The following is a 27,427-nucleotide window of genomic DNA, read 5'->3' as shown; positions in this document are numbered from 1 at the left end:
TTCTTCAATCACTCTAAGAACTACTTCCGGGATCTCTCAGGAATTCCGAAAAGCCCACGAAAGAGTTCCTGGACGAGTCCTGGATGAAACCTTTTAAAAAATCTCAAAAGAAACTCCTGGAAGAATCCCAGAGATATCTCCCTGAGGAATTCAAGATGGAATCCCAAGAATTTCTGGAGGAATCTCGAAACATTTTTTGGAACCATCTCGGAAGAAAATTCCTAAAGGAATCCCAAAATCCCTAAATAAAGTTGCTGGAGAAATCAAGAAAAGAATTCCTGGAGGTATCCTTGAAAGAAGTCCTGGACGAGTCCCAGAAGCAGCTCCTGGGGGAACCCCCACCAGCGAGTTATCACTAAACACACTTCTTAACGCACGCTAACTTTTTTTTATCTGTATTAACGAGATTTTTAGCCCTAGGCTAGTTCATCTCGGGACCCACGATTTACTTCCCTTCCGAAGGAAGAACCCACATTTTGTGAGTTTGTCGGGAGTGGGATTCGATCCCAGGCGCACGCTAACTGTCATTTTCAATTCAATCACACTACGCACAATAACCTTGGTTCAGTAGAATTTCTCTTATCACGTAGTTACGAATCGCAATATTATAGGACACTGCATGAAATTCTCTCCTTCTCTTTCACTCTTACAGATATTTTATCAACAACAAGGCCAAGAAACGTCGAAATTCCATACAAAATCATAACAATGCAGTACCCTATTGCTAATGGTTGATATGCAGAGGTATTTCATCACCTACTCAACTCCTTCAACACACCTCCCCGACGGAAGTCCTTCTCTCCTCTCTCTCCTTTTTATGGCTCTACGTCCCCACTGGGACTTGGCCTGCCTCGCTTCAACTTAGTGTTCTTTGAGCACTTCTACAGTTATTAATTGAAGGGCTTCCTTTGATGCCATTGCATGAATTTATATATTATGAGGCAAGTACAATGACACACTATGCTCAGGGAGTCGAGAAAATTGTCCCGACCGGAACGGGAATCGAACCCGCCGTCTCTGGATTAGCGATCCATAGCCTCAACCACTAGGCTTACTGGAGGCCCCTGACGGAAGTATCCTTGGCAGGTCCCGAAACTTTGAAAGCTTGGAGTGAAAAGTGATTTTGTCATCATGTCAGCAATCATGTCCTCGGTAGACTAGTATTGTGGGTCGATGATTCCGTCTTGCTTCAGTTGTCGGATGAAATGATGTTTTGTTTCGATATGCTTGGATCTTCGGTTGACGTTGAGCCTGCTCATTTGCTTCATCCAGCTTTGATTACCTTCATTGATCTTCACTGACCGGCAACGTGGTCTCGATTTTCAGATCATCGAACAAACGAAGAATCCAGCTGAGTTCTCTGCAGCAGTCAGCCATGACAACGTACTTAGCTTCGTCTATGGTACTACTGAGTGTTACGTTATCTTGCTTTCTTGCATTCCATCCGACCATTTTTCCAGGCATAGCGAAACAGGAAACCAGATGTTGATTTACGGGCCCTGGGAAGCTCCTGCCCAGTCAGCATCAACGAACACTTCTATTTCAGAAAATTCCGCACCCAGTACCAGCCTGTAATCGAAGGTTCCCTTCAGGTAACGGAGTACTCGCTTCGCTTCATTCCAGTCACCTTGACTTCGGTTACTGATCGTCTTACGTCCGAGGATCGATACTGCAACAGCTATATCCGGTCTGGTGTTCACTGCTATGAACAACAACCCTCCGATCAATTGGCGAAGTGGTGGTTGTTTGGCAATGTTTCCGTTTCCGCCTACTCAACTCCTTCAACAGGAATCGCGGATGAAATTCAGGGTAAAATTTCTCGAAGGATTCTAGAAGAAATTTCCAGAAGGAACTATGGAAGGAGTGATGTGCGGAGTGCGCAGGACGAAAGATCTACAGACCCTAACCTTCAAGAGATTGAGCAGAAGGTTGGCCGGTTGAAAAACAACAAAGCCGCTGGAGCAGATCAACTACCAAGCGAACTTCTATAATACGGTGGAGAAGCACTGGTGAAAGCACTACACTGGGTCATTACCAAGATTTGGGAGGGGGAAGTATTACCGGAGGAATGGATGAAAGATATCCTATCTACAAAAAGGGTGACAAATTAATATGCGGGAACTAACGCGCGATCACCACACTACTGAGCGCTGCCTACAAGATACTCTTCGAAATTTTATGCTGCCGATTGCAAGAGAGTGTGTGGGGCAATCATGGGTAAACGCGCTACAACGGAACAGATGTTCGCCATCCGCCAGGTGTTGCAGAAATGCCGCGAATACAACGTACCCACACATCACTTGTTCATCGACTTTAAATCGGCGTATGATACAATCGATCGATACCAGCTATGGCAGATCATGCACGAGTACGGATTCCCGGATAAACTGATACGATTGATCAAGGCAACGAGTGATGTGCGTAGTTCGAGTATCAGGGACACTCTCGAGTGCCGAGTAGAATGGAAACGCCTCCTACATTCCGCAGAGGACACTTAGGCAAGGTAAGTAGCTATGGAAGGAGCCCATAAAAAATACCTGGAGAAATCCTAGAATGACCTTCTGGACGAATCCAAGTAGAAATTATTTGAGACATCTTGAAAGAAATCTCTGAAGGAATCCCGTAAAGACTTCATGGCAGAGTTTCAGATGAAACCTGTTGAGGAATCTCAGAAGAAGTTCCTTGAAGAATTCGAGAGAAGAGGAGAAATAATATTGAATAAACACACGGAAGAATCTTATAAAGAACCCCCTGAGAATCCCAGAGAAACTCCTGGAGATTTGTAGCGAAACCGCCAATGAATTCCTGGAGGAGTCCCATATAGAACTCATCAGTGTTGGTAAACTCACACTCAAAGCACACTCATGAACCGCTCCCGCGTGAGCAAACTCGCCCGCGATTCTGAATCGTTTTCTCACGCGCGAGAATTTCATGCAAAATCTCGCACTCACGAGTCAAGCGCCGAAATCTCTTTCGCATGTAAAACGAATCCAAATCAATTTGAACGGCATTCAATGTTGTTGTACGCTAGATTTGCTTTTGTTCTATCATACAATCCTAAAAACTTCGATGAAAACATTAAGAACACCAAGAAATAAAGAAATGAGTGAAATCATGAGTCAACTCATGCATGATTTTTTAGGCGGTGAGTTTGGCGAGTCAAGAATCGCGCGTGAAACAACTCAACCATGAGATTTGAGAATTTGAGTTTTTACCAACACTGGAACTCATGTAGAATTCCAGAAGGATCTCCTAGAAGGGTGTCACCAGCAAGTCCTGGATCAGCACACTTTTCCACGCGTCGCACGCGAACTTCAAATTTTGAACTCAATGAATCCAATCAATTAACACAACAATATTTATAGAATGATCATTCTTATGTGACATTCAATAAAATGCTGCATTTTAAATCAATTTATGTTATTGGATTGGAAACTGATTGTTTTGTTTCTTATTTATGTATTTTTTTCTTTTGTTAATTTGAGCACGTATGATAACAAAACAGAATGGCATCAATTGGTGCCATAATCGATTGTTGCAACGCCCAAGAGATTCTTTAGTAATCATGTGTTAAATCACGACTTAGCACTACTTATATAAAAATTACATCGATCTTTTAACCTCAACGTTCATTCGCGACATATGTAGTTCTTCCAGAGTTCACTCTATCAGGTAATGTGCAACAAGAACGGGCGGTCCGACTCTCACCCAGTAATATCTACAAAGGCACATCACTAGCACTGCCCAGCCAAGAAAGCCACCCTATTCTAATTGAATTAAAATCAGCGCATCGAAACGAAATCGCAAACCAAAACAATCCTAGGTATTCTTTGTCCCCACGCGCGCGTAGAGACTATATCGCCTAGGTTGAATTCAGCAGGTACCGGATGGTCTACGCCAGTCGGTGATAGTATTGGCAAGCGGAAGCATCTCTGCCTTAGATTCGTGGTTCGCGTACTTGTTCGATTCCGTGTCGAGAGTGCTTCGCACTTATGTCTAATAAGTGTCACTAGATTCCACGCGTTCGGGAGCTGTAAATTGGACTAACTGTAACGGTGTTCCAGTTACTGTCAGGTTCGGGATAAGCTGTTAATGCAGCAACCAGCGGATTAACGACTAACGAGGTTCTGAAGACTCTGCATAAGGGGCAAATTACCAGTTCAAGGAGTAAATGTACACGTTGTCAACCACTAGGACCCGCTTGTTTGTGATGGAATTTAGCGATCTACTTCGGTCGATTGCAGACTACGTTTGATTGGTAAATATCTTAGATATGCACTGTCGAATCCATTTATCCCTTTCAGAACAACTATTTTCACCGACTTTGCTGCCCTATTGGACTTCAGTGAGGGGCAAATGACCCATCCATCCCTAGGATTAATCCACAGCGCATTATCGTGTTCTACTGTTTCGTTTATCATATAATGACTAGATGTGAAGGCTGTGGGCAAAATTCGTATTCTAACTGGTTTATTTACGTTTTATGATCAAAACGATCAAATCTGACTATACATGTCAATGCAAAGGTTGCTCCTCCGTGATTAATCTGAGTTGGTACCAATTGCACTGAGATCCAAAATGAATAAGGACTGGGACACTCCACTTATTCCCAAAGTGCAATTCAAGCAGCTCATACATTTTTGATCAATAACGGCGCCGGCCACGTCCTTATAGTCAGTTGGGAAGGGAAAGGAATGTTAGAGTGTGTTGGTTGTTGCTACTAAAGACCGAGATCACCTCTGCATCCCCACAACCAGCACGGACTGGGGTATTTGTTAGACGGAAAGGATGGGAGATCTGGGAGTCACCGTTGGGTCGGTGATGCGATCCATGGATAGGGGATATTTTATAGTGTTCGTAAGGCGATAGATTGTGTGGTGATTACTATGAAGGACAAGCGGCACAGTTCGCTTTGGTTGCATAACTTGTAGGCGTTATATACACTGTGCTGTGGAAGTTGGAAGGAAGGGAAACAAATTTTTGCAATTCGTTTCTGGTTCTAGCGATGGCTGTGAACATATGAATATACATGAGTTGTACATGTAGAGAAGAGAGAAAGAGAGAGAAAGTGGATCGAAAGATACAAAGTAGGATGAAAGGGACTGTCCAGGGATTGAACCTATGACCTTCTGCATACGAATCAGAAGCGGTAGCCACTAGACCACCAAGCCCGTCTTGGTAGTCTAGTTTTATGGTAGCTTTATCATAGTAAAGCTTATTCTACTTAAGCTTTTTAATTTTCTGGTTTTGAAATACGCTCCAAGTATACTTTACAGGCTGCATCTCACAACAACATTCATTTCATTTGTTTAGCGGCACATTACAATTATAATAAAACTGAATCAACAATTATTCGCCACAACACTCGGTTTGTGGCTGCAGTCCGCCTTCCTCGGCCGCGTCCCACATTTACCAGATCGTTCTGCACCTAGTCAGCCCATCTTCCACGCTGCCCTCCAGGTCTTCTATGTAGTATCATCGCTAGGTTCGCCGTAGAGTGCAGCGAGCTTGTCGGTCATTCTTCGCCGCCACACACTGTTCCCCTGCGCACTGCTAAAGATGGTCCCATGCACCCGACACTCGAATACTTCGAGTGCTTGTATGTCCTCTCGTGCCCGTAGAGAACACCAAGTCTTATCAGAGCGTTGTACCGCAACTTCTTCTGGAGCCCATAGTTGGCACACGTTCCACTGATGATGCGCCTTCGTATTTCACTGCTAGCATTGTTGTCAGCGGTTAGTAAGGATCCGAGGTAGAGGAATTCCTCCAGCACCTCGATGGTATCCCCGTCTATCGTCATATTACTGCCTAGACGAACCCGGTCGTATTCGGTTCCGCCTGCCAGCACGTGCTTTGTTTTGGACGCATTCACCAACAGTCCGATCTTTGCTGCTTTGCGTTTCACACAGGGGGTACACATGATCTGCCACCGTTCCAAATGTTCTGGCAATAATGTCCATGTCGTCCGTAAAGCACACAAATTGACCAACATTTGCGAAAATAGTACCCCGGCTGTTGAGCCCGGCTTGTCGCATTACACCTTCCAGAGCGATGTTAAAGTGTAAGCATGAGAGTCTGTCACCTTCTCGCAGTTCGCGGCGGGATACGAATGAACTGGATAATTGCGTAAGGGTAGTTTTGCACACCGTCCATCGTTGCTTTAATCAGTCTAGTCAGCTTCCAAGGAAAGCCGTTCTCGTCCATGACTTTCCATAGCTCTGTGCGGTCCATACTGTCGTATGCCGCCTTGAAGTCGATGAACAGGTGGTGCTTTGGGGCCTGGTATCCACGGCATTTCTGAAGGATTTGCCGTACGGTGAAGATCTGGTCTGTTGTCGACCGGCCGTCGATGAAGCCAGCTTGATAACTTCCACGAACTCATTCGTTTTAGGTGACAGACGACAGAAGATGATCTGGGATAGCACTTTGTAGGCAGCATTCAAAAAAGTGACAGCTCTGAAGTTCTCACATTTCAAATGGTCGCCTTTTTTTGTAAATGGGGTAAATTACCCCTTAATTCTCCTCCGGTCGCTGTTCGCTTTCCCAGATCATGATTATCAACCGGTGCAGACAAGTGGCCAACTTTTTCCGGGCCCATCTTGATGAGTTAAGCTGCGATGCCATCCTTAACAGCTGCTTTGTTAGTTTTGAGCTTATGAATGGCATTCTTAACTTCCCTCAGCGTTCGAGCTGGTTCATTTCCGTCCTCCGCTGCACTGGTGTCGTCGTTTCCTCCGTTGCCGTGGTCTCCCGTGCCCACGTTCTCCATGCCATTCAGGTGCTGATCGAAGTGCTGCTTCCACCTTTCGATGACCTCACGTTCGTCCGTCAAGAGGCCTCCGTCCTTATCCCTGCACATTTCGGCTCACTGCACGAAGCCATTGCGGGATGCGTTAAGCTTCTAGGAACGGCACAGCAGTTCCATTTCTTCGCACTCCGCTTTTTCCAGGCGGTGCTTTTTCTCCCGAAAGAGGCGGGTCCGCTGTTTCCGCTTCTGTTTTTAACGTTCCACGTTCTGTCGGTTCCCTTGTTCCAGCATTACCGCCCGCGCTATGTTCTTCTCCTCCAAAACCGTTCTGCACTCTTCGTCGAACCATTCGTTCCGTCGATTCCGTTCCACGTACCCGATGGTGCTCTCGGCTGCGTCGTTGATGGCTGCTTTCACTGTACTCCAGCAGACCTCTAGAGGCCTTAGGCCAACGCGGCCTCGAGATTCTGCGCGTGGCGTATGTTGAGGCGATATCCGGTTGTTTTAGTCGCTCACGGTTGTGCCGTGGCGGTCGCCGGTACCGTACATTGTTGATGACGGAGAGTTTTGACCATCACCAGATAGTGGTCGGAGTCGATGATGGCGCCACATTAGGTCCTGACGTCGATAATGTCGAAGTGCTGTTCGTCAAACAGAACGTGGTCGATTTGACATTCCTTCTGCTGTGATGATCTCCAGGGCCCTGTAGCATAATCGGGCTAATAATATTAGCTACAAGTTACAAATTACAAGTACTAATATTACAAGTGCTAATAATTTGTGTTGCATAAAGGCTCAATTTTCCACTAATATTATTAGCACTTGTAATATTAGTGACCATGAAAATACAAGTTGTTTTGGTTCATTTACCTGTCAAAATTCATCCGACAGTTCACTATTAATTTGAAATGGCAGTTGATGTTTGTTTATATTCTGCATTTTCCGCGTAACATCCGGAAATAACTTCATTTATTCCGAAGTTTTGCATTTTTTATACGATAGATGAAGAAAAGCATGTGGTGTTTGGATAATTTTCGGCCGCTCTGACGAAATATTTTTTTTACAAAGTATGGTACTGCAAGTACCTAGATTTTTAGTAAAATGTCCCAAAGATTTAATAGTACTGGTTGAAAAACAATGTATAAAGATTTAGCAACATGTATTATGCTTCTTGTTAAAATCCGAAGTGATCTGGGATGCAAAAATTTAGCTTTTACCTATTTTTATATGTTGCAACTCGATTCGACTTAGTGTATGTATATTGTAGCTCTTGATTAGCTTAATGATGCGCAATACAAGCAATTGATTCAAATTTATTTCGCATCTGCAACTTTACCTGTGCTTATGCAGTGACCATAATATGTAATTTTACCAAGAACCTCTTATCAAAGATGGGTATTGGAAACTTTGGAGAACTTGAGAGACTCAGCAGAAATTATATTTTGGATACAAAGTGTATTTTTCTCTTCAATGAGTTTCGAATACATACCGCCAAATTTAATCGTTGAAAACTGGAATTAAGGTTGACATGTTAGATAATTAATATCTTTTGAGTTCATCAAAATGGTAAATCGATAAAAAAAACTAAATATGTCTTCTGCAACACTTTAATCTAACTTGTAAATTATTTTACAAGACCTTTGAGACTTGTAATCAAAAGTACAAGTTATAGCTAATATTTTATACTTGTAGTTTGTTTATGCAACATACACTTGTAAATTCTACTAATAATATTAGTCCAACCGACTTGTAGTATTGGACTTGTAACTTGTACTTGTAGTATTTTTATGCAACAGAAAATTATAAGTTACAAACTATAAGACTAATATTATTAGTAAAATTTTCATTATGCTACAGGCCCCAGGTGTAACGATAACGGAGGCTGTGTTGGAAAAAGGTACTACGTATGGCCATGTTTTCGGAGGCGGCGAAATCAATTAGTCGTAGGCCGTTTTCGTTCGTCAGCTGGTGGGCGCTGAACTGTTCAATCGTCGGTCTGAATTCCTCCTCCTGGCTACCTGAGCGTTTAAGTCTCCTATGATGATCTTGACGTCGTGGCTTGGGCAGCGATCGTACTCGCGTTCGAGCTGCGCGTAAAATGCGTCCTTGTCATCATCAGTACTTCCGGAGTGTGGGCTGCGCACGTTTATTATACTGAAGTTGAAGAATCGGCCCTTGATCCTCAACCTGCACATTCTTTCGTCGATCGGCCACCAACCGATCACGCGCCTCTGCATATCACCCATCACGATGAAAGTTGTTCCCAGCTCGCGTGTGTTGCCGCAGCTTTGGTAGATGGTATGATTACCTCTAAACATAGGCGCCAACTTAGGGGGGGCAAGCATGGGTTTGCCCCCCCAATATTTGACGATTTTTCGATTTTCCCATACAAAAAATCAGAAAAATCAGGCTTTGCCCCCCCAATAATTTGACCAAGTTGGCGCGTCTGCCTCTAAACGTTCGCACCATGGATCCTGTCCAACACACCTTCTGCAACGCTACGATGCCGAACCCGCGGTCCTTGAGTATATCGGCGAGTATGCGGGTGCTCCCAATGAAGTTGAGAGTTCGGCTGTTCCACATACCAAGTTTCCAATCGCAAGTCCTTTTTGTTGGCTGGGTCGTTGCCGTTGGCCTCGGTTCGTATTATTCTGTTACTGATTTTCCGCTACAATGTCTTTTTTACGGCTGGCTCGTAGGGTCTGACACTTGGTCTGACACCAGCCCCCCTACTTTCCGGCCATAGTGCACAGTTGAGCTTAGAGTTCTTCCCTGGTATTCGGAGGTTGATCAGCCGCCCCTAACATGGGGATCATACGTTATTGTTAACCACTCCTCCTGGAGAACAGACGCTCAGGTTTACAGAAGCAAGCGAAACGAAAACGATCACTCAATAGTTTATTGCATATTTATTTATCGACGAATTATTAAAGGTTTAGCCATTTTTTTGCAGTTTTGCAACTACATAGCAAACACACTTATATGAAACACAGAAAATACGAAAAAAAAGTCTTATCTTCTGAATCAGTTGTATTGGACTCCCAGACGCTATGTTCAAAATTTGAGCGAAATCAATTAAGTCTAAGGGGTGGAACAAACACACGAGTGTTGTTTCATAGACATCCCTACAATGTAAATAATGTCGTGCCTTTAAATAGACAATCGGTAGATTGAGTGCTCGAATCAGGGTTTCAATAAAATATCGCCTAAGAGAAGTTATTAAGAATTATTAAGTCGATCAATTGCATGAAAATTTATGCTGTTGGAATGATTCCAAGAAAATTGAGAAAACGAAAATAAAAGAAAACCTAAAAAATTATTCGTTTTTTTTGTAATTTGTAATTTTATTAAAAACGATAACCTGCCAGTATACACTTTAAATGAGGTCAAGGAATTAAGTTTTTGGTAATAACAAGCTGGCTAACTAGCGTTTTGGCAAAATTAGTTGACAACTACTAGAACACTAAACTTAAAACTTACAAAAGCTTCAAACTAGTAAAACGAGCTTAGTTCTATCAGTTCTAATACTACAAGCTCACCTTTTGATAGATTGGTCAATCTGTGACTTTTCAGTGTCGGCTGCTAGGCTTGTAATAACTAGGTTATCAGAACAAGTAACGATAAGTAGATTCACAAATAATTATAATATTGTAGAACGGCTTTGATCTAGAAACAGCAGCGCGTAATTGATCAATTGTTTTATCAACGGAGTACACTGCGCCCCTTAAGGATCAGACATTCCTGCCGTAGCTGTAGGTTCTAGAAGGCTAGACCAACGGTATTAGAAACTCACTTTTTATTAAGTCCAGAGTTTGTAACATCGTCGTACGCCGTCCGGTAGACGTATCGCTCAGCGCGGGGAAAGCGCAGATAAGCAATAGGGCCAGAGGATGCGTTGAGGTAACAGAATAACAGAATATATAACTTTTAAAAGTCTCCATCCTCTGGACTTGCTGCATCTGTTATTCTTCCAAAAGTTTCTTTCGGGATTCTTCCAGAAGTTCCTTCTAGGTTTGCTCAGAGTTTATTCAGCGAATTTATTATGCAAGAGATCATTCTGGTAAATATAGTCATTGGCGGAGCCAGCTTTTTCTTCTTTCTTACTTACTCTACTAAACATGCAAGAGAAAGAGCGGGATAATAGAGGAAGCAAGCTGCCTTCTTGGCAGCTGCACTACCAACCAATAATAGCACGACGTTGCCTGTTTCATTACCGTATAGTTCTATACGTATAGTTCTAGGAGTTTCTTCTAGTTGCTTCTGTGACTCATACAGAACAGAAGTGAAGTTTTTTCCTTGGATTCCTCCTGGAGCTCCGGTTAAATGAAAAATATCCTATTTAATTGCCAGCTATATTAATTGCTCCAAAACTAACGATCTTTTCATTTTCGCCTTTACCTCGCAGCCATGTACATCAAATCGGGTCACCGATTCCTCAGCGACAAAGGCCAGATAGTGTTCCCTGGCCCGCCAACGCGTTCAGCATTTTCGTTTTCCTACACGAACCCACCGACTACGACGACCACCACGGCAAGCACCACGACGGTGGCCGCCCTGCCCGATTCCCTTCTGGAAAGTGACGATGATTCAAACTTTATCGGTAAGGAATGTGGGGAATCCGATCTAGTTTGAACAACCATTTAATCTGATTTTGCCCTTCCAACACAGATATGTGGCGAAGCAAATCGACGTCCGGCTCGGACATGCTGTCCGACAAAATCCAGATGTTCTACATTTACATTACGGTCACTATAACGTCCGTGTTTGTGCTCATCCTGCTGGGAATTTTCGGTTACATGTGCTACAAAAGGTAACGATTTTTTGGTTATTGTAAAATACCCAAGATTTCAGATATATCTTCTTCCAGAAAGGGTTTCCAGAGCATAGAGAACCAACAGGACATCGAAACGACCCGGAGGCAGAGCAGTCGAAGATCCCAGCGGAGCCACTCGAGGAACTACTCCAAGGAGTGCGAAGCCGCTGAGAACCCGGGGCAGACACTTCTGCGTTAAAAAAATAATCACATATTCTATTTTGTGAGCGTTTTTGTAAAACGCCCGAATTATTTTGTAAGGTTTTTTAGAAATATAAAAATATGTTCATTGATTTGCAAAACCACTCCAGTGGAGATTCAAATTCCTTCGACATCCACAACAATCAACATAACCTCCGTCGAGAGATTTCCATCTATAAGGTACTTACGTTTTGCCGGAGTGCTGGTAGATCCTAGGCCGGTTGCGCTTGTGTTTCCGAAATTGAAGGACATCTTAGTTCAGCGATCTGGATAATTTTGATCACTTTTACAAGAATTTGAACGCCTGAATAACTAAAAACTACGATTTCAAGCGACCAACCAAACTGTTTTGAGAATGATGACAGCCCGCCGCGGAAAAGTAAATTAATGTAAACAAAACAACAGCCGGCCTACCCGAGCAAAAAGGGCAGAAGTATTTGAGAAACTGAACGAAAGGGAAGTTAAGGTCCGGCTACACTAAAGAAACTTCACTTGAGGGGACGACACATCTGTGAGGAAGGGAATCGTTCGTTATCCACGGTCTTTTTTCCTCGAGTTGTTGATTCTTCTTTTCTTCTGCAAATGCGGGCACTGTTTACATAAAATGACACATTATTATTTATCTTTATTATTTATCGAGACTTTCAGCCGATGGCTGGTTCATCTCCGCAAAATGACACATTCTTGAACATCCAGTGACCGAAAGTTCACCGGATTTAGCCAGATGCAAGATGCGAGCAGTGATTTTTGTCAACAAGTCCCGCAGTTACCGTTTCACATCTTGCCGTTCGTTGGCGTGTGACGTCACCGTGGAAAAGTTCATACAGTAGACGTTCGATAACGTTTCACCACAGACAAACAGACGTAACACCATACACGTCAGCAAAAAATAAATGCAACCCGCCAGATGTAATTCATTCCGATGTACTAAATTTAAATAATCAATGTAATATAGGAATCGTGATTACGAGTAATCATGAGTTTAAATAAGGGCGAAAGTAACATAAGAGAGTTCTCTTCATCGACTCTCTCTTCTGCAAATTAAAGTGACAAGATGCAAATCTCGCGCTGAGTATCATACGGGCGTATCTACAATGATCGATTTCTCTTCATCGATTTTCTCTTCGGATTCTTCCGGGAAATTCGTCCAATGTTCGGATGATCTCTTTGTACGTTTCGGTGAAGGACAACTAGGACTAGCATCTAGAATTATAAAAACAACCGAAACTGTTTTGCCAGCCAAGTTGTTAACTAAAGAGAAAATCGATGAAGAGAAATCGATCATTGCAGTTACGCTGTATGACACCAAACGCGAGAAATTCAATCGAACTTTTTAACACATAGACGCTAGATTGCATCGCAACCTAGCGATTTATGACCAAAAAGTGCAACCATACACTCAACGAAAAAAACTAGCGAAAATCATGGAAATACCTTATGAAAATTTGCTATAACTAATTCTTATGGATGGCATAAGAATACCTCATGAAAATTGGCTTCTTTAGCGGTGTTGAGATAATTCCATATTCTGAATCTGCATGCAAAACTGAGCCGAAATCCGAATTTTCATGAATTTTGGTGCCCGGGAACCTATTTAAAAATCAATTTGAAGTTTGTATGGGAGCGATTTGTCGAATCACCCCTCGTCGCATTTTGTACTGGGTGGAGCTGTCAAACAGTTACCCAGCTGTCAAAAGGTGATTTCAAAAAATTTCTTTGAAATTGATTTTTGGTACCATAATAAAGTTCTAAAAATCTGAAAAAATCATAGTGGCTCAGAAAAAGGTGCTCTTTCGTATAAAATCAAAAAATCGATTATTTTTTCTTAATTTAAAAACCCAATTGATCGTGCTTGCTATGACAAATTTCATAAGATAGACTTATGAAAAGAACAAAAAAATCTTAAAATGATGCAGACTGGATTCGATCCATTAACGTCGAGATCACCGAGCCCGTGTTTTATCCACACGGCTACCGACGCTTGAGAATACCATGTTGCTAAACATCAATCAAAGCCAAGCTGTGCGACGATATTACGTCATAGAGTGACCTTATGAAATTCATCCGAATCATTATGAATTATTTAAAGGCCGTTTTATAAGTTGGGCCTTATGGATATCTTCGAGGGGCGATTCACTCATGTATTTTCGATGCAGCCCTGTGTATTGAAAATCGAATTGGAGTATTTTTGGTGTAATAACGTGTATTTTTTGCATTAGTGTATTATTTTGCACTTTTGTGAATAAATTATAATTAATATGTATTTATGCAATTATTGTGCATTTTGCGAATAAACGTGTATTTTTAATCGATTTTCCACACTTTGCATTTAGGACTTGAAAGTTTGTAAACAAACTTTCGATTGCTGCTCTAAGTCAAAACGACGAATTATTACAATATTTTCGTAATTTCTTTAACAAAACCGATAATCGTTCCTGATCCTGTACCCGAATAGAGCATGTAAAAACCTCCAGGTTTACGTCACTGCTGAGAATTATACTGACAAGTTGGTTTTTTTTTTGAGAAAGCAGGAAAGTTTATTTTATGTTTCCTTCCGGATTTTTTCTGGTATTTTCGAGGACTTCCCACAGAAGTTCTTCCTTGGATTCCTCGTGGATGGCCGCAGAATTTTATCCGGGACGTCGGACTGGCCGACCGGTTGGAGGAGTACCCGAAGTGGCATGAACTGATTCGCATGAAAGATAGCTGATATCGGAAACGGCAACTCCAATGTACTTGAGAGCTCGCTTGAGAGCCGTTCTTAAGAGTTTCGATCTGAAGACGCTCGGAACGAAGTTTGACGTGATTCTGATTGAGCCCCCGCTGGAGGAGTACACCCGCGGAGGAGCAGCTGTTGCGGCCGGAGCTCCACGAAATTTCTAGTCCTGGGATGAAATTCTTGCCTTGGCGATTAGAGAGGTGGCAGCCCATCGTAGTTCTGTGGTGCGGTAGTTCCGAGGGTCTGGACATGGGCCGGAAATGTCCTCGTAAATGGGGCTTTCGACAGTGCGATGACATCTGCTGGATTCGGACGAACATCGATTCCCCGCGGCATTCGAAAATCTTCGAACCAAAGGCTGTTTTCCAACGTACGAAGCAACATTGCCTGATGGGGACAGTTCGGCGCTCCACGGATGGCGACTTCATTCATGCCAACGTGGACATCCATCTTATGATCATTTCCGAAGAAGCAGAGTTCGCACTTTTGCGGAGATTCCTCCAGGAGTTTCTCTTGACTTTCCTCCCCCAGCTCTTCCTGATGTCTCTAGGAATTCTTTCGCGAATTCTTTCAAAAATAGGCTTTATTCTCCTGTTCTTGCTGGGATTCCTCTAGAATTTTACTCTTGAGATCCTTCTGGGACATCCCCTGGAATGCCTTCTGGGGTTTATCCACAAATTCCTCCTAACTTTCCCACAATGATCATCAGAGGGAACTTTTGTATCAATCCCACAAGGCATCTTTGTAACATTCCGAATGGAACTCCTAGAGGAAACTCCAAGAAGAAGTTCCTGGAGGAATCGTAGAGGGAATTTATGGCTAACCTGACAGAATTTCAAAATAAATTTATTTAGCAGAAAATTGCTTTAAAGGAACCTCTGAAAAAAGTTTTATAAGAAGAACCTTCGAAGAAATTTCTCTGCAAGGAATCTTTGAAGGAAACCCTCTTCAAGGAATCTGAAGGAATTCCTCTTGGAGAAATCTAAAAAGAAATTTCGCTGGGAATATTCACAAGAAATAATCTTCGTTGGTATTGACTTGGGGGAATATCCCAAGAAGTTCCTTGGAATTCGTCCAGACATTCTTCTTGCATGCACCATTCCACAGACATTCTTCTTGCATGCACCATTCTCCGGAGTAATTCCTCTTTTATATAATGTGGGAAGCTATATGCTATAGTGAACTCTTCCCCCCACATCGTAGTCAGCATTCTTCACATATGGTCCACTAAATGCTGTATTTAATCCGCCACAAGTTTATCTTAAAACTTTAGAACCATTGTACATTACATTCCCGACCGAAACCGAAACCTCCCCATGCTTTCTGCTTAGAGCAACATTAACGGCGGCTACTATTCGAGCAACCCGCGCAGCGCTACCATTTTGACTTAACCACCCTTTTCCACACTGGAAGCAATCAAATCAGTCACCTTGATTCGTATCGGGAGGGCTGTCATATTCCCATATAATTTTTAGCAGCGCAACTGTCCCGCTACTATATTTGGTCACCCACTCATAGCGCTACTATTTTGCGAGCGCATCCAGCAGCGACCGGTAAAGTTTGCTGCAATGATGGAGGGCTGCCAAACGGGGTATAGAAGCGCACCGTTAAAGGTGCTCTTACGGATTGTACTCAGGGATGTTCCGGACGGAAGTTTCAATTCTATCCAGTTCCAGGTAGATTGTCAGTCTCAGTGTCTGTCACAAAATCATCTCATCATTTCTGAATTCCTGTATTTATTGCACAATAAGATAATAGAGTTAATAAACTATAGAGGACGAATGTCGCTGGCGTCGCTGCCGAAACATCTCTTGCTGGCGGAGATAGGCCGGGCTATAAGTGTCAAAGCGAAAAAGTATGCAGTTTGACAGATAGATACCCGACATGTTTGCGAGCGAGAACAAAGGGAACAGCAGCGACATTCGTCCTCTATAGTTTATTAACTCTATTAATAAGATCCATTTTGCACATAATTACCATAATTGAACTGAAACGTGCTGAAACTGTATTTTTCGTGTACTGGAACAGATTTGCATTTTTATTTTGAATTGGCGTATTTTTTGGAATATGGCGTATTTTTTAGTACTGTTGTATTTTTCGCATTTTTCGTGTATTGAAGAATTTTTGCACTTTTATTTTGAATTGGTGTATTTTTTCGAATGTAACGTTTTTTTTTATGCAGTTTTGCATTTGTTGTGTATTGATGTATTTTTGTGTATTTTTATCATTCGTGTATTTTCACTGCAGTAACGCAGTACAGTGAATCGCCCCTCGGATATCTTAATGTTATTTGGCTGAGTGTACTTGCATCTTGTCACTTTAATTTGAAGAAGAGAGAGTCGATGAAGAGAAATCGCTCATGTTACTTTCGCCCTTATTTAAACTCAATCTTGATTTGTTTTGTTCTCAAGAAATCTGAAAACCCCGAAAACCAAAGTGAAAACCCCTATTCTTCAGCTCTAATCACACTTCATCATGTGCTTCCTAATGCCAGTCTATCACGTCGTCAGTTTTTATAATTGTCAAACACCGCCTCGCCATCACTGTCAAAAACTTCGTCAAATTTGCCCCTCGTGTTGTTGGCTGCTTCTTTTTGCTCGCTGGCCTGCCATTCACTCGCGAGATCGGAATCGGAGACCTTCTGCTGCTTGCTAGCTGGGGTATGCGTCGTGTGAGTGTGTGTCGAAAGCATCCGCGGAATCCCGAACCTACGGACTGAGCTGAGACTGATTGTATCATCGTCAGAAAAATAAAAGTGTAGTGTGCCGTGAAAATTCGCGAAAAACTTCGCCGCCGTCGTCGGTTTTCTCGGTAGATTTTCGTTCGTCCACCATCATCAGGATTACGTGAAAAGCATCCCCGAAAGTGGAGGGTTAGTGAGCGAGATTAGTGTGGAAATTTCTGCGGCAGTGGCTGCCATTTAAATTCACGGGGAAGAGGAATAGGCTCGATCCCGAGTACAGTTTCGTGCACAGGGGGAATCGAGGAGCTCCACCAGTAGTGGCAGCTGCGGATTATCATCCAGAAGGAGGAGGAGCTGCACATCCGAACAGGTAATTTTCCCAGTTCCGGAGGATCTGGCCAAACGGCAGTTCCATCCGCCGAAAGAGAAAGGCAAAACCGAGCTTTCATCATCATGACAGCAGCAAAAGTGTGTGCTGCAACACCACCACCATATCGATGCGGGGAACTTGCTTCGTCAAGTGAACGAAGTGTCCGACGGGGACGGAACGGCCCGGGGGTGGACACCAGCAGTGCGCGGGCGGGGATGTGTGTTATGCAAAACCCTACCCGCTGAACTGCTGCTGCTGCTGCTAACGATAGTGTCGATTGAAGCTGGCTGTGTTGAGAATTTTTCGCTTCAAGAACCGGACCAGAGCAAGGCAAAACGCAAAAGTCCTTGCTCCGGCGAAACTTTGCTAATCGCCTGCACAAGATCGATGTTAGTGGTGGCTGCTGAGATGACAGCTAGAAGCCCTTGAAGAGAAAGTGCGTGGATTGTTTTGATGAGGGTTTTCACGTGAATCGGAACTCCAGTTCTGGTTTTGCGGATTGAATCCTTTGTTTTGTTCATGAAGAATACAAATGATAAACGCTGAAGATTGTGACATGAAATCGAGAACTATTCATTTGATTCGGGTTATCAGATAAGGCTAAGGCAGCGTAGTTGTGTAATAGAAAAGCCACTCGTGTGTCGAAAATTGCATTGCAGAAAATACGATCATTTGTGTGCTTCTATGAGAGCAAAAGCTGTCGCTGTAGATAGCCGTACATAGTTATAAATTTGTGTCACCTGTGCTCTTATCAGGCATCACATAACCGAGACACTGCAAAAGACTTAGTCTCGATTTCGGATACAGAGCAATCTGCAGACAATCCTACTTCTGGTTGAAATAATTATCGAATAATGTAAAAAAAATAATTAACTGCAGTGTGACCCTTTTTCAACATTAGTTGAGGACATTGCATAGAGGCACATTTATCACAATAGTGCGCCTAATTTCTAAAGGAATCTCTGGAGAAATTCATAGAGGAACCTAGGAAAAAATCTTTAGAGGCATCTGTGGAAGAATTCATAAAGAAGTATCTAAAAAATCCCAAAAGGAATCACTGGACGAATTCTGCAGACATTTCTGGAAGAATTCTTGAAAAAAGTCCTGTAGAAATTATCCGAGAAATTACAGGAGCAACCCCTACATGAATTCCTGAATTAATCACGCATGTAATTTCTGCTAAAACCTGTACAGGAATCCCCGGATAAATCTCTTGAGTAATTTCTGAAGAAATCCATACTGTAATCTACAAAAAAAATCCCTGAAGGCATCCTGGATAAACTCCTGGAGTAATTCCTAGATGAATTATAGAAATTTCTGTTGAAATTACTAGAGGAATTACTGCTACGATTCCAGCTGAAATTCTTGGAGACATCGGAAACGGAGGAGCCAATTGCAGCCGTATCTTGTTTTGTCTAATTTAACCCGGCAGCGGTCGCGTCGTGTACTGAGTACACGCACCATGAAAAAAGCCTGTAAGAAAATCCACTAGAAATTTCTGCAAGAATTCCTCCCAGATTTCCTCTAGGGATTCCTCCAGGAATTCCTCCACGGATTCCTCCAGAAAACTCTAAAGACTTTTCTCCCGAAACTCATTCAAGAATATCTTCAGGATTCCTCAAAAAAAAAATCGTACAAATATTATTCTAGGAATTCCTTCAGAAATTCCTCAAGGAGTTCCTCAAGGAAACCTCAAATATTTCTCCAGAAATTCCTCAAAGAATGCCTCTAGAAATTTCTCCAGTAATTCCTCCAGAAATTGTTCAAGGAACTCCTCCAAAAATTCCTCCTGAAAATCCTTCAGGAATTCCTCTAGAAATACTTCTAGGAATTCCTCCAGATAATTCGCCATAAAAAATCCTATAGGAATTTTCGCCAGAAAACCTCCAAGGTTTCGACTATGGATTACTCCAGAAAATCCTAAAAAAATCCCTGAAGTCTTCTAGGAAATTCTCTTGGAATTTCTCGAGAAATTGCTCTAGGCATTTCTCCAGGAATTTCTCCAGGATTTATTTTTCAGGAATTTCTTCAGGAATTCCTCCATGGATTTATCCATGAACATCTTCAGAAATTCCTCATCAATTCATCCAGAAATTCATCCAGATGGGATTCTTTTAGACTCGAAAAATGGTCATTTCTATCGAAGATTCCAAGGTCCCCAGAACCTGTGCCGAGGTCACCGGGTGACCAGAGTCTATCAAAATTATTTTTCTTTGTTTTACTGAATTACGTGCGGCATTCTGCGAAATTTGAGGTGTCGCATGATGGGATTCTTTTAGAATAAAAAATGGCCATTTCTACCGGAGATTCCAAGGTGCCCAGAACCTGTTCCGAGGTCACCGTGTGACCAGAATCGATCAATAAAAATTTTCTTTGTTTTACTGGATTACGCGCATCATTCTGCGAAATTTGAGGTGTCGGATGATGGGAATCTGTTAGAATCGAAAAATGGCCATTTCTACCGGAGATTCCAAGGTGCCCAGAACCTGTTCCGAGGTTACCGGGTGACCAAAATCTATCAACAAAGTTCTTCTTTGTTTTACTGGATTACGCGCGGCATTCTGCGAAATTTGCGGTGTCACATGATGGGATTCTTTTTGAATCGAAAAATGGCCATTTCTACCGGAGATTCCAAGGTCCCCAGAACCTGTTCCGAGGTCACCGGGTGACTAGAATCGATCAATGAAGTTTTTCTTTGTTTTACTGGATTACGCGCGGCATTCTGCGAAATTTGAGGTGTCGCATGATGGGATTCTTTTAGAATAAAAAATGGCCATTTCTACCGGAGATTCCAAGGTCCCCAGAACCTGTTCCGAGGTCACCGTGTGACCAGAATCGATCAATAAAAAAAATTCTTTGTTTTACTGGATTACGCGCATCATTCTGCGAAATTTGAAGTGTCGCATGATGCGATTCTATTAGAATCGAAAAATGGCCATTTCTACCGGAGATTCCAAAGTCCCCAGAACCTGTTCCGAGGTTACCGGGTGACCAGAATCGATCAATAAAGTTATTCTTTGTTTTACTGGATTACGCGCGTCATTCTGCGAAATTTGAGGTGTCGCATGATGGGATTCTATTAGAATCGAAAAATGGCCATTTCTACCGGAGATTCCAAGGTTCCCAGAACCTGTTCCGAGGTCACCGGGTGACCAGAATCGATCAATAAAGTTATTCTTTGTTTTACTGGATTACGCGCGTCATTCTGCGAAATTTGAGGTGTCACATGATGGGATTCTATTAGAATCGAAAAATGGCCATTTCTACCGGAGATTCCAAGGTTCCCAGAACCTGTTCCGAGGTCACCGGGTGACCAGAATCGATCAATAAAGTTATTCTTTGTTTTACTGGATTACGCGCGTCATTCTGCGAAATTTGAGGTGTCACATGATGGGATTCTATTAGAATCGAAAAATGGCCATTTCTACCGGAGATTCCAAGGTCCCCAGAACCTGTTCCGAAGTCACCGGATGACCGGTTGACCTAATCAGGTCCGAAATTACATGTTAAGAATAATCTGTCACTAACAACGACAATAACATGCTGTTTTCCAGTCGAAATTATGATCATATGGTAATATTACGGATCATGCCACACCTAGATCCGCCCCGCAGAAAAGGGGGAGGGTCATAGGGGGGTCCCCGCCAAACCATTGTAAAGCTACACTCTTCCCCTTGATGATGCTTCAAACCGAATGCAATTTGGTGCCCTAGTTTCGGAGAACGAGCCATTTGAAGTCAGAAAGAATCGTCCCGGGCGGTTAAGGGTTAAGGGGATATTTGGAGTCGATTTATTCCAATTAAAAAAATTACGTTCTCGTAATTTTTGCTCCAAATTTGGCTTTATATGTGACCTTCCAAATGCCGCTTAAAGAACTTTTTTTTATTTTACCAGCTCCTAGAGATATAAGCATTTGAAGACATCGTTGTTTCTAAGTCATAATTGCCCATAACATTTAAGGCGAAACTGGAAGCATTTCCTCATTTTTTTGGTTTTTGATTTTTTATTAAATAACGAAGCAATATTTTCAAAATCGGTTTTCGTGCACATGTTGAGTATGGATCAAGGTATCGTCTGAATTTTTTTGAGGTGGAAAATGTTTTCCATTTTTGCAGAAACCATTTTTTTTTATGAAATTTTGTTCAAAAATGGTTTCTGCAAAAACGGAAAAAAATTTCCACCTCAAAAAAAATCGGAAGATACCTTGATCCATACTCTACATGTGCACGAAAACCAATTTTGAAAATATTGCTTCGTTATTTAATAAAAAATCAAAAACAAAAAATGAGGAAATGCTTCCAGTTTCGCCTTAAATGACAAGACCTTGCAACATGCAATGTTCAGAACAAATATGCATCATTACTTGCTCTTCAAATGCTCCGAAGCTCACATCTTCGAAAAAAATCAAATAAAAAAGTAATTGCGAAAAAACCGTTTTTGGGGGGCTCACCCTAAGTCAAAACTTATAATTGACCTACAATGTTCAAATAAAGAGCTAGATAAACGGCGTATTCGGCAAAGTTGCTCGAAATAGCATTGCCTACAACTTTGCTGAAGAACTCGATCGTGAATGACTTAAAATTAAAAAGTTCTATTCCAGATTTGAGTTAAGACGCGGACCACCCTAATCAAACATTTTTGGAAAAGATGCAGCAAACAAATTCAAACAACTTCTCTGAAGACACTAAATGCCTAAAATTAACGAAAACAGAGATACGGATTTTTTTCCTGCTAAAACGTGGGTTCGGACCATTGTGCATTGATTACTTCAGATTACCATGACTACTTGTGACTACCTGATTACTCAGAGAAATCGAAATTAATCATTGATTACTTGTCACTAAAAAACTTGTTGGAAACCACTTGGGCACAAGGTTGTTTACGATTTGGACTTATGTCTGGTTTAGACAGTGCAAGTGATTCCAGTCAGTTGAAAGTGCTCAATTGAATGTGAATTGAACGTGTAAACACCATCATTCATCTCACTTGTGCAACTCACTTGACTTGAACGAAAGTTTTTTTTTATCTGTTTTAACGAGATTTTTAGCCCAAGGCTAGTTCATCTCGGGACCACGCTTTACTTCCCTTCCGAAGGAAGAACTCACATTTTTGCGAGTTTGTCGGGAGTGGGATTCGATCCCAGGTCCTCGGCGTGACGAATTCAGCTCACATGAATCGCGGGTTTAGACGGGGCAAGTGAGACGATTTCGTTTGACTTGAATGAAAAAGTTCAACATGTTCAACTTTCGTTCAAGTCAAGTGAGTTGCTCATGTGAGATGAATGGTGGTGTTTACACGTTCAATTCGCATTCAATTGGGCATTTTCCATTGACTTGAATCTAGTCACTTGCACTGTCTAAACCAGGCATTAGAGAAATTTCGTTCGTTTCCGCAGGAAATGTTATTGAAATTAAAATGTACTTTTTCGCGCGCGTGTGGAGAAAAAAGATTCAATTTATAACTTTTTGGTGAGCTTCTGGGGAAAATCCAGATAGTAAGATTCCAGCGGAGTTGTGAAGCATTCCAAGGAAAATACTGATGAGAGACATTGCGCTGGGATTCTGGGGAAACTTTTAATGGTAATACAGCGAGAACTATGGTTAGATACTATGTAATTATAAATTTTGCAATATTGGGGTTCGGACTAATGGTGGGAGGAATTCTGCTGGGACTTTGACGGTTACTTTATGGAGTTCTTGAAAAAATACTGGGACAAAGACCCACGAGGAATTTAATGGAAATTTTTAATGAAGATCCACGAAGGATTGTTTGTGATGAATCTTCTGGCATTCCGTACGAAGGTTTTTCTTTGGGGTTTCGCAGAAAATTTTCTTGAAATTCTTCCAGGTGTTTCACCGGAAAATCCACCAGGAGTTCGCCGGGGATTCTCATAAAGTGTCTTTGAGATTTTAATTAGAAGAGCTACTAAAAATCCCTTCATGAGTTCCTTATAATGTTTTTTCCAGGATAATAGCATGGGATCTTCTAGGAGTTCCTTCAGGGTTTTCTCCAGAGGTGTTTTCTAAGATTCTACCAGGAGTTGTTTTTTTTCGAATTATCCTTCTGTAACGACAAGTCCCGTCGTTCTGGTACCACTGCAACGAACTATCAATCCCACTTTCCATCCGTACACGACTCACATTTGTCAAACCAAATGACTGGCACAATAGGTAGGCAATGATATAATGTGCATATAGCGGAGCGAGTCGAGTTATTATGTGAGTCAGAAATTTATTGACAAAATAGTGCATTCGGTTATATGTTTCTTTATAATTGATTTGTTCTTATATCTACTATTTACAGTGCCTTAAATCTATAGTTCAATCTTAAATCTATCATGCAATTATGCCTAAATTTGTTATCTAAAAACTAGTAAGTACGGTCAATGAAATTGTAAACGTAACCTAAAGAGTGAAATTGTAATTACAGAATTAAATCAATATTCAGTGGAGCTGTAGATACGATCTATCCTGAATTTCAGTTCAGTACACCAAATTTGTAAGTTTACGATCTAATCTTAAAATGAATTTGATAAAATAAAAATCTATTTTTTAGCTTGAAGCGCACAAATCAAACAAATCGTGTAGCTATTGAGAGTTGGTGATTTCTGACCCTACACCTTCAATAATTTCAACCGGGATTTCTCTAGTATTTTTATTCCGAGGTTCACTCAGATATTTATTCTGAGATTCCCGCAGGAATTCCAAGAGTTTCTTCTAGGATTTCTACACGAATGCATTCTAAGATTTCTCCAGGAGTGTTTTCTGAAACAGAACTATGTATTTGGTAATCCTCTAGGTTTTCTCTGGGCGTTTCTTTATATGAATCCTCAAGGATTTCTTTTTGAGGTTGCTCCAGGAAATTGTTTATTAGATTTATCTGGGAAATCCTTCCTCCAGCAACTTCTTCCGGGATTCCTCCAGAAGCTCCTTCTAGGTATCCTCTAGGAGTAACTTTATGGGCTCCTCTTATAGTTTCTTCTGGTATTTCTCCAGGATTTTCTTTCAAGATTACACCAAGCGTGGCATCAGGGAGATTTCTTCAATAATTGCTCCAGAAATTCCTCCGGAGATTCCTCCAGGTATTTTCCGGATATTCCTACACCTCCGAAGATTTCTCCAGAAACTCCTCCTGAGAGTTCTTCAATATCCTCCAGGAATTTCTCCGGAAATTCCTGCGGGAACTCCTCCGGAGATTCCTGCAGTAATTTTTTTTTCGGAAATCCCTCAAGGAAAACCTTTCGGAGGTTCCTCCAGAAATTCCTCTAAAAATTTCTCCCGGAATTCCTCCAGAAATACATCCTGAAATTTCTCCAATAATTCCTCCAAAGATTCCTCGAGAAATTCTTTCGGAGAATCCCCCAGGAATTCATCTAGAGATTCCTCCGTGAACTCTTCCGGAGATTCCTGCAATAATTTCTTCGGGGATTCCTCCAGAAATTCCTCCAGAGATTCCTCCAAAGATTCTTCTAGGAATTCCTTCGGAGATTCTTGCAGGAATTCCTTCGGAGATTTCTCCAGAAATTCATTCGGAGATTCCTCCAGGTATCCCTTCGAAGGAATTCCGGGGGGAATCTCCGGAGGAATTATTCGAGAAATCTCAGAAGGAATTTCGGGAGATTTGCTCTAGAGGAGGATCGGTGATTGCTCCAGAAATTTCTTCGGAAATTCCTGCGGGAAATTCCCCCAGGAATCCCTCCGGGGATTCCCGGAGAAGTTCTGGAGGAATTGCACGGGAATTTCAGTGTCTAGAAAGGAAGATATTTCTAAACTAGACTATGTTTGCATTGCACGCAAGCTTTGAGTAGAACCACTTGGCCGAAAAAAGAATCCATAAATAATGTGAATTTTGCTTGTTTGTCATTCTTCGCTCGTAAATTGTGTAAACTTTGTAAAACTATTAAAGATAGTATTTGTTGTGATAAATGTTATGACATGTGTTATGATTATGGATGAATCACGATGTTAATAATAAGTGTCTAATTTAAGTCCAATGCTGTTATGATGTAATGTTTCTGATCTTGTTTTAAGAGTTCATTATGACCAGCAAGGTCAGATGAATTTACAATCAAATACATATACAAATAAATAGGAGTCGAAATAAAAACTTCCGAATTCACAGGAGGAATATCTGAAAAATACTCAGGATAATACTGAAGAAAGTCCCAGAGGAATTCATGAAGGAATCGCTGCAAGAATCTCCGCGGCATTTCCTAAAGCAATCCCAGCAGAAAATCTACGTCTCAAGTCTCAGCGTGAACACCGAATTTAGGAATTTCAGGATTAGGTTTACGAATGTCGAGATTTGCACAGCCGAGTAGTCAGCTGAACCTTTTCGTGAGATCTTAGTTCATAAATGCCGACTTGTTGCCAAGCATTCTACCATTTTATTAGCTGATTCTCGGCTAAAATTCAGAAACCGAGATTTGCACAGCCAAACTCGGAAAATAAAATTTCTGTGAATTTTTCCAGATTTCTTTATAAATTTCCTGGAGAATTGCGACTTTCCAGCAAATCTTTGAGACATTCATTTAAAGAGTTTAGGAGTTAAATCTGTTAGGAATTAATTCATCCAGGATTTCAATCTAGGGTTTTCACTAGGAACCCTAGGATTTCCAGAAGAAACTGCAACATGATGTGCAGAAGAAACTCCTCGCGGAATCTTAAAAGCAACTACTGAAGAGCTCCTAGAAGCAACTCGTGGCGGATTCCTAAACTGAAACGCAGTGAGAAGTTTTGGAGAAATTCCAAAGAGAAAAGAACAATTCAGAATCTCTTCTGCAGCAGAAATACCAAAAAGAATCCTACAAAGTACTCCTGGAAGAAATTTGGATAAGCCCCAGAAGGATTTCCTGAAAAAAAAAAACCAGAAAAACTTTTGAAGGAATTTCGGAAAAACTTCTAGGGAAAACCCCAGAAGGATCTCCGGTGGCCCCTGTGGGAATATGTTAATTTGTGAATGGTCCCAAGAACTCCTGTAGAAATTTCGGAAGGAACATCTAGGTGAATCTCAAAAGCAAGTCTTGAAGGGATTTCAAGAGAATGGTTGAATCTTTGGAAAACACATAATGGATTTCTTAATGAGTTCCTATTCCTGGTGGAATTGCTGAAGGAATTCCCGAAAGTACTTTAGAAGAAATTTAAAAAAGAGACATTTAGGTTAATCTGAGAAGGAACTCCTGAAGAAATCCCTAAGGTCAGAAGTCTTACTTCGAAAAATTATCGAATTCCAAGAGACAACCGAGCGGAATGGTACGAATGGTAACCTAGAGAAATCCCAAAAGGAACTTCTCGGGGAAACCTAAAAGTTGCTCTGCAGAAGTTCTAAGTGATTGATTAGAAAAATTCTAGGGATGTTCTTAAATTTTCCCAGAAGAAAGTTTTATAAGAATCCGTCTTGCGTTCAACGACAGAATAGCAGATATATGAATTTCCGTTTCTTTAAAAACATCTTGTAGGCATCAGTTAAAAACAGTTGAATGTAATCGTTGAGATCTGCATTATTATTTTTTCTTATAAACAGGTTAAATCTGCAATCCATGTCTGCCGCTGTTACGAATCGTTTCCTTTGATCTGTAGAAACTGAATCTCGAGGAAATTATCACATACCGATTGTCCTAGCCATAGAATATTGCCCCCGAAACAACATGACGACCTTGTTGGTTATATTCTCAAGCCGATTGGTTTGAGTTTATAGCGGCTCTCGTCAGTGAATTAGCTCCTTCCTGGGCTTTTCTGACCTAATTAACAAAGTTGATACTACAACCATTCCAAAAACTAGATCTCCAAGAAAGCAGTCAAGTTCATGTCGCCTAAAGGCCTACAAAAAACTTCCCCGACGATCATCAAGGGAGGACGTCTGCTATTGAGGATTACCAAAGGGAAGAAATCCTG

General features: G+C 41.6%; 2 protein-coding genes across 3 annotated transcripts in view; both read left to right on the top strand.

Moving 5' to 3' along the window:
• Window positions 1-3,781: 3,781 nt before the first annotated feature.
• LOC115255804 (uncharacterized) lies at window positions 3,782-12,138 on the top strand. Its single transcript, XM_029853945.2, has 4 exons — window positions 3,782-4,258; window positions 11,154-11,348; window positions 11,417-11,558; window positions 11,616-12,138. The coding sequence occupies exons 2-4, from the start codon at window positions 11,156-11,158 to the stop codon at window positions 11,758-11,760; spliced, it is 480 nt and encodes a 159-aa protein (XP_029709805.1). The 5' UTR covers window positions 3,782-4,258; window positions 11,154-11,155; the 3' UTR covers window positions 11,761-12,138.
• A 4,947-nt stretch (window positions 12,139-17,085) lies between these two features.
• The window catches only part of LOC109398102 (mitoferrin), a 367,824-nt gene continuing 357,482 nt past the window's right edge, over window positions 17,086-27,427 (top strand). For both annotated transcript variants that reach the window (XM_062853925.1, XM_029853947.2), the window contains exon 1: window positions 17,086-17,534. The gene's annotated coding sequence lies outside the window, so the exon portion shown is untranslated. The remainder of the gene's footprint in view (window positions 17,535-27,427) is intronic.

Source organism: Aedes albopictus, chromosome 2 (genome assembly GCF_035046485.1).
Source record: "Aedes albopictus strain Foshan chromosome 2, AalbF5, whole genome shotgun sequence".
Classification (NCBI taxonomy): domain Eukaryota; kingdom Metazoa; phylum Arthropoda; class Insecta; order Diptera; family Culicidae; genus Aedes; species Aedes albopictus.
The sequence above is the reverse complement of the archived record's forward strand: the minus strand, read 5'-3'. Positions and strand labels throughout refer to the sequence as shown.